At 35.4% G+C, this 8,782-nt stretch overlaps 1 protein-coding gene across 1 annotated transcript in view; it reads right to left on the reverse strand.

Annotated features, from left to right (window-relative positions):
* Positions 1–7,740, reverse strand: part of LOC106470209 (pleckstrin homology domain-containing family G member 1-like) — a 61,604-nt gene extending 53,864 nt beyond the window's left edge. Inside the window, exon 1 of the mRNA XM_022398812.1 lies at positions 7,127–7,740. Within this exon, the coding sequence (XP_022254520.1) occupies positions 7,127–7,403 (277 nt within the window). The 5' untranslated portion in view covers positions 7,404–7,740. The remainder of the gene's footprint in view (positions 1–7,126) is intronic.
* Between the last annotated feature and the right edge of the window lie 1,042 nt (positions 7,741–8,782).

The following is an 8,782-nucleotide window of genomic DNA, read 5'->3' on the forward strand; positions in this document are numbered from 1 at the left end:
AGCTACACTTATAGCATTGATAAAACTTTTACAGTAAACATTCATTCATTAGTTAGCCAGGCCGCGTATTTTGTTTTACCCACCATCATGCCCCAAATTAAAAAAAAAAAAAAACGCGGCTTGGCTAACTAATGAATGAATATTTGCTGTAAATTTCTAAAGTGTTTTTGATTAGATAGAATGTAGTTTACTGAGTTTTATAATCTATGTAACTCAGTGGTTTTCAAACTTTTTTCACAAACAACACCCTAACCTACTTGTCTCGATTTGCGCGACATCCTAGCTGCCACATGCAGTTTTGTTATGTTCTTAATTATTTTTCGTTTGGTGAAACTCTCGCGACACTCCTAGCAATTTGCTGCGACACACAGTTGTGAAACCATTGATGAAATTCTATAGAGTTCATATATGCACTATATACTAATTCTACACGACTGTTAATTATTTGTAGTTGTTGAACTATTATAAATTATTTGACAATTCCTTATTTCTCTCAGTGTTATAAGTTCGTATGGCTCCATTATTAAAGGCCCCCCAGTGGCTCTGCGATAAGTCGGGGGGACTATGATTCCCCTACTGGAGACCTCCGGCGGCTCAGCTGGAAAGTCGGAGGGCTTATGGCTCCACTAGTGGAGGAGCTGGTGGATCAGTGGTAAGTTGGCGGGCATGAAAAGCTAAAACATCGGTTTTCGACACCCGCGGTGGGCATAGCACAGATTGTCCTATGTGTGGTTTTGTGCTTAATACCAATATATATATATATAGTATTGTACAATATTTGAATCTTTAATTTAATTATGTGTGAGTATCACAACTTTCCCCCATTTGAAACATTTGTACTGTTTTATTTCCACTATGAACAAACACCAGTTGTTTTATCATCAGACCTCGATATCTTTATGCATATATTTTATAACTCTCTGGATCCTTCGTAAAGTTGTTGTTTTTCTTGTTCGTATCCAATAAGTAAGAAGAATGTTAATACAATATATATATATGGTCAAATTGTACGTCATTATAATTTAGACGACATACATGCCAGGGCTAAAACACTTCAGATTAAAAATACTAAAACGGAATATTGAGTTAATACGGTAAAACCTAAGTAATAGACCAACGTTAATGTCAACTCATGCTACGCTTAAATTGAGCACACTCAGAAAAGTTTCACTTAAATATTCACACGTGTTTTTGATGAATGAAAGCTACACAACGTCAACACAAATGCAATTAACACAAAAACAGACTACAGTATCTTCTCAAAATTTTTTAGTGCTTTTACTTTTGCTTTCGGTACTTTTTGGGTCTATTTTTTTTTCTAGGTTGAATTAACACGGTGGTACTTTTAATATGAAATTGACTCCGGATGCTGTTCTGCTGTTGAACGTGAATAAACAATTCAACTGAAATGATTTGTAGAATTTCAGTGACAAGTGGGGAACTGGGCTATAGTGAGTGCTTGTGGCGACGGGGCAACCCACAAGTGCCTGTAAGTCTACGTCAAATTACGTATACATTGTAACGTGTCTGTAGTGTTAATTCACCAGTAACGTTGTATCAAAATCTTTAAAAAGAATCGCGCGCGCGCGTGTGTGTGTGTGTGTGTATATATTAGTCAAACCGTCGACAATATATTCCAGTCTTGTTTCTTAGGGGTCGGAATCAACTGGTACAAAAGTTTCATATTAATTGAAATATTTCCATTCTACATCTCGTTATCTAATAATAAGTAGGATGTGCTAAATCATGATAACACACTAGTCCTTTTTATACATCACATCAACAAATATCTTTATTAATGTAACGTTTATTGCAATTGTATATAAATAAAGTACGACTCGTACTTAGCTACCAGGCCCGACACACCAAACACGCTCGCCCTTTCAGCCGTGGGGGCGTTATAATGTGACGGTCAATCCCACTATTCGTTGGTAAAAAAAAAGTAGCTCAAGAGTTGGCGGTGGGTGGTGATGACTAGCTGCCTTCCCTCTAATCTTACACTATTAAATTAGGAACGGTCAGCGCAGATAGCCCTCGTTTGCTAGAAACAAACCATAGCCACTTACCTAGTGGTTTCTCCGACCTTGATGTTCGAGATGACAGATATTCATGGGCTGTTATTCAAACAATGCTTCAGATAAGAACGTGTTAGTAATTAGCGGCTCTCAACACAATTTTTATTACTTATACTAAATATAGTGGTATTGTTTGGAGCACACAATCAGGACACGTGTGGCGGATCTTTTGACACAGTCAATACACGTGTGGCGGTACTTTTGACACAGTCAATACACGTGTGGCGGGTCTTTTGACACAGTCAATACACGTGTGGCGGGTCTTTTGACACAGTCAATATGATTGTGGCGGGTCTTTTGACACAGTCAATATGATTGTGGCGGGTCTTTTGACACAGTCAATATACTTGTGGCGGGTCTTTTGACACAGTCAATACACGTGTGGCGGGACTTTTGACACAGTCAATACACGTGTGGCGGGACTTTTGACACAGTCAATACACGTGTGGCGGGACTTTTGACACAGTCAATACACGTGTGGCGGGACTTTTGGCACAATCAGTACATATGGAATAGATTTATTGACATATTTAGAAATATTCTATGCGATATCCTTGACCCCAAACAAACTTCCACAGTCAACTACGAGTAATAAACACGTACGTTGTAGATACAAAACATTTCTACCGTTTACAGAAATTATATTTTCAGATATATAATGTAATACGTATTTACAATCTTTTAAACGAACGTCTTCATTCGCACAATAAGAAAAGAGGAAAACATGTTTTCTGCATTATATACATAAAGATGTACCCAGCATTGTAAATAATGCAATAAACATCGTATCTTTTCAACATCGAAGAAGGGATAAAAGCAAAAAATAAAAGAAATCTAAAGTAAATTCAAACCACAGATGTTTTAAACAACCTAGCTTGATTGCTGCTTTTCAAACAGATGCATTTCTTATAAGTGGAGTAAGAAGAAAAAGGTATGTTTGCGGTTTGATTTTAACGTTGACACACCATGATTTTAAAAAAAGTGAGAAATTACATGCTTTTATAATGGTGTAAGTGAACAAAAAATACGCATTTGAAGGACGTGAATGTAACTTCTGTGTCAATAATACGAATTTACATCTCAGTTTGTTTTACTGTGATATCGAAGTTAAAAGGTTGGTGTTGATACGATCTTATTAGATGCTATAACTCAACGTGACACAGAGTTGTGTTTTAGTATACCATAAAACAAACTTATCAAATTATGTGCGAAAATATTTGTTTTCTCATCGAATCTAAAAGCACACATCAACGTACATATTGAGATATATCACTGCGGTAGTTTCTTTAGAAAAAAAAGTTTATATGCTCACACGAAATAATGTTTATTGCAAGTTTTATACGCACTTCCCTAGTTTAAGAGTGCGTATGTACAGCAAAAAACATTTGTAATTAATCGTATGTAGTTGAAACTTTATACAAGTTTGAAAATAAAGCAAAATGGAAATATGTATTAATGCAGTTTATACACATATACATGTATAATATAAATATATTTACGTATATTACAGATTCAGTAAAGCTAATATGTTGTTGTTTTTAAACTAATCAGTACAGCACTGACAGAATTAATTATGTTTTTCACTTTCTCTCAACCACTTATGACAGCATTGCCGTAGGAACCATTTTTGGAGTGGTCAGACCTTTGCCACATTGCCATTTTTATGGGAGTCTGGAGCATGTCTCTCCCTCCACCATAAAATATTTGAAAATTTAATTCTATGATATTGAATACTGAACCATTTTAATTACAGATACTACATACACACAACGTAATGTATTGAATTAAAAGAAGCAAGTTTTAACATACAAGTTGTAGCTATACATGCCATAAAAAAAGTGGCCAGGCCATGGCCTGACTGGCATTACCACTTTCTACGGCTCTTTCAGACATATAAAAAAGTGGCATTGGTTTTAATGACCGAACTAAAAAATCAACCTATATAATTCTTTGCAAATCACAGCTGTATAAAAATACATGTTTATAAGGAAATGAATGACGATACCAGTAACGAACAAGAGAGATAATTACATAACAAAAATCATGCCCAATGTGCTCAATGGTTCAATTCCAAAAATAAAGTTTTTTAGCTGATTACGTGATGTTAAGTAAACAGTCTAGTTCTAATACAATAATTTAATCACTTATATCGCGTAAATCAAAATAAGTATAAAATTCCAGCTTCCGGTTCCTTAAAACAACCATTTACCATATAGAGCACGTGACGTCACTCACTAAGGCGTCCAAACTGCATCATCAGAAGTACAAGTTGAAACAAATCTTTTTTTAACTGCTTGTTTAACGTGTTAAAGTTGTAATGATAAAAAAGTTGACTTATCTTACATACTAAAAAAGATTTATACAGAAAACATTGTTGTTGCACATACACATTTTTTTAAAATATTAATGTACTCCAGTCATCAAACTATATGCTTGTAAAAAAAAAAAAATATTAATTTTGCATTAATTGTTAGATATTCTGAACTGGATATACTAAATAGCATACAATCATTTTGGTAACGGTCCCTTTTATCACATTGGTGACAATGGCGTATTAGTAGCACTTATTTTCTGTACATTAGGTATCTGGGGCTCACCCTTTAAATAGCTTGCTACAGAGATATAAGAGATACATTAGACAGATATTTAACACTGATTATGTAGGTCTAAATATACACAAGTTTAAACATATTTTTCTTTGTTTATTTGTTGTCTAAAAATAACAACAACAATAATAAGTACGTAAGCCTAACTATAGTGTAGTCAAACGAAAAAATCTAACCGTGGTCTACTGCTTGTTGTCAAAATATTGTTAAAGACAGAAAAGTGACTCATGAAGTTGCATGACCGGTGTAGCAAATATGCATGTAATTTATGTTTCAGATCCTGAAAAAGTTAATTGTTATTTATAAAACAATCGATTGTTATTAGCTAAAACTGATCCCGCTCACGAGTGTGTGGTTAGGTAATTCATTAAAAAATATCCTTTCCAGTACATTACCAAGCTTACAAAACATGCAGTACACAAACCAATCGCTATGACGAGACTATTTGTGTCTTCTCGGTTCATGTGACACAAACTGGCTAGTTTGGTTACTGACAAACATCTCCTTTGCCCACCAACAAAACACTTAAGCCCTTTACAATAATAGCTATATATCATTATATGCAAGTCGTGCATGTTGCAGATTTTATTTACAGTTTTGTATATGAGACACATGTACTGTCTAGTTCAAAGTTCTAACGTCATTTGACACCAATACTTTCAAGAAAAGTTTCACGAAAGTCTGTACATATATTGCAACACCCTAAATAAAACCTAATATAACAAACAGCTCAGTATTATTTTAACCTACATCGATAAATAAGGCAAACAAACACTCATATTGGTTCAGATGTCTGTAGTATATCATGAACAGTTTGTCCCCGCCGTTGGTTAAGCGGTAAGTCTAATCACGTTAAAAAATCGGGTTTCGATACCAGTGGCGGACAGAGCATGAGTAGACCATTGCGTAGCTTTGCGCTTGACAACAAACAAACAACAACAGGTTATTTTACACTGCATATCTCCAACAAGCAATTATCGGGGAAAAATTACACTTATTTATACAAGAAGTTAATAATATCACCAATATACATTAAGCATTTGCCTTATTCAGTAGTTTCATTCGTGTTCATCATATAAAGTTAACATCGTTAGTTTTTTAATAAATGTGATTGAGTTTGTATCGTAAACAAAATGTTATTAAATTATTTCATTAAAACAACTTTTAAATTAGTCTGCCAAAGAAACGAGTACAACGTTGTGGTAACCTTACGATATTTTCCGTGTTAATCTGGTAAACACAAAGGAAATCAGAAACGACTGATGCTAAATGAGATGTATAAAAACACAGATCGTGAATGTATGGAGAGAAACTCTGAAAGATGCAAGTTTCATCTCGGGGTGCCGATGTCAATATTATTATTGTGATGTCAACTGTACAAGTCTAGTCGTTAAAGGAAAACAAACATTATTTTTGAAACTACACGAAATAGTAATCCTAGAATCCTTATCTTTTGTGTCAGTTAAGTTCAGAATGAAACGGCGTATTACACACACCAATAACTGCTTTGTATATAAAACTGTCTAATTAACAGGGCCTGAGAAAGATTAAATATTTAACGAGACCAGTCCAATATGTTTATTCATTAAAATCATTCATTGTAAGATTATATTCCTATATACGAGATGGTTATGAATAAATAAAAGAAAAAGGATAAAATAATGCGTCGATTTTTTTATCTTCTAAGCAATGTTAGTTTTTATCTACACAGGCTTAAGAGCACAGAGCGAATTCGGTGGTCTGGAGTCTGCATTTCTCCCTCAATAAGCTACTAAAAAATTACGTTGGGTGGGACATCTTTGCAGGCTAATAGAAACCTGTTGCAATAAGAAGTGGGCTGCAAGACAGCTATCATCAACATATGGGCGAGTTAACTGACCTAAACACACCCAGATAAGTACTGAGTCAGTCGTTTTTCTTTTTACTTTGTCTAGACTTTCTTTTTATTTCTAAACTCTGAGCGCTAAGCTCAGTAATTCAACGATAGTCCCCTCGTCTTCATAGGCTTAACGCATCTGAACTTTTGTCACAGACATCTACATGAATACATATAATGATAAAGAAAAGAAACCTTAGCTCCAAACAGCGATATTTTCAGGATTTTTTTTTTCATCACCAGGGTAAACCGGAAATATGTAACACTGACAAGTTTTAGAATAATTAAATTAATCCAGAGTTTCCGTTGTACTTCCTGAACTTGAAATCAGTCACAATTATAATCATAATGATACCATAACTAAAAATAAATATTATAATTAATTCATTTAATTGTCAGTTATTACAAAACCCAGTAAATTATAAGTACTAATATTAAACGTAGCTACTAGAAACAGGTCCCATTTAAAACTAATTAAATTTGTTAATGATAAAAACTAACAATACTAATTGCCATATTAATAGGCTTACCCAACATACTTTATATATAGATATGTAATAACGTCTTACCGAAAAATTCCTCCCATTTGAGAGAATCATCCGAGTCACATTCTTGTTTTTCACTGTGCTGACCGCGTGAAAATCTCGAGTTCTGCTCAAGCACACATCTATTGTGGATAGAAAGTGACTGTCTGGGGCCTCCAGAAGGCCGGGAGCGGACGGGTTGGCAGGTTCGATTCCCATGACTGGATTGCATCACCATCAGTATAGAAAGATGCGTCTGTCTTTCAGTCGGTGTGTGCATGAAAGTGTGAACACAAAGCTCCACCGAGGAGTGTGCTTTCATTCATACATAGAGACGGTGGATACTATAAGTCACGTGATTACCTTGTAGTCTGTAGCCCCAACCACCTTTTAAGATCTTTCAAAACCTGTTAAACGTACGCACAACTTGGAGACAACGATAAGGCTACTTTTAAAGCGTTATTCGTAAAAAAACTTTCATCCATTATAATATTGACCCTACTTACCATAAACACCCTAACGCGGGTCAAATTGTGGAAGATGCAATGAACTATTTTGAATTATTTTACGAGAACTGGGAGCGCAAGGCACGCAGAGCACGTAGCACGAGATAACGGGTCACAACCGTACACACTTAGGTTGCTATATCAGTATATGACTACGACTTTTACTTCAACGCGTAGACGCTAACCACGAGCTAAGTAACGGGCGAGTCTATATTCGCAACAAGGGGTGTACCCTCCTTTTAATATATTTAGAGGTGGTGGATACGACAACAATCTCTTCTGTACACTATATATATACCATAACTTTGTTCTCATTAGTTATTGTGTTTAAATCAAAGTTTTTACGCAAGAACTGGCATTGAATACTAAAGGTGAAGATAGAAAAACTGCAGTCTCGTCGTTTTACATTAGTTCAGCGGGAAAGCATATAAATAGTAATCACAAATGACAAACCAAACACAATTCATTATGTACACAGGAATAACCAGCGTGATTTACACAAAGCGATTTACATGCCCGGACTTTTAAACCGAGGATTCACGGTTCGCGTCTCGTTTCCCTCAAAACGCGCTCAGCTTGATGGGGTAGTGGGTGGGCTATAAGACTGACGGTCAACTCCCACTATTCGGTCAGACAAGAGTCGGCGGTAGAGGCTGTTGACTTAGCTACTTTCCTGCTATTACATTAGTTCAAAATTTCGTTGTTTTTGTTGGATTACGCGCAAATACTAACACGAGGACTATCGACGCTAGTTATCCCTAATTTCAATCAAGCAACACCAAATCAAAAATCTTATCATACCGAATAGTGGGATTTGATCGCCATTGTTATTACGATCCCAAGACCACAAATGGGCGGAGCGTGATTTATTTATTTATTTAATTTTTGGCAACAATGGGACGAAAACACGAAACCTCTGTTTCATAGTTCGTCACGCTGACTTTTTTGCCGCGCTCGGTGCAGTTCAAAATTAAAACTGCTTTGCGCACGGATTGCCTTTGTGTAGCTTTGCATGAATATCCTAAACAAGAAACAAAAATATTTACGCAAAACCATGTTTTAGGTCCACACAAAATGTTCTGTTTATTTCCTGATGCTGCATTATTTTCAAATATAATCAATCAATTCACATGCTCTCCTATTATCGTCACTAACTGTTCATAATTCACTTTGTTTGTAGTTAAGTGCAAAGCTA

This window comes from Limulus polyphemus, unplaced genomic scaffold (genome assembly GCF_000517525.1).
Source record: "Limulus polyphemus unplaced genomic scaffold, Limulus_polyphemus-2.1.2 Scaffold3878, whole genome shotgun sequence".
In the NCBI taxonomy this organism is placed as follows: domain Eukaryota; kingdom Metazoa; phylum Arthropoda; class Merostomata; order Xiphosura; family Limulidae; genus Limulus; species Limulus polyphemus.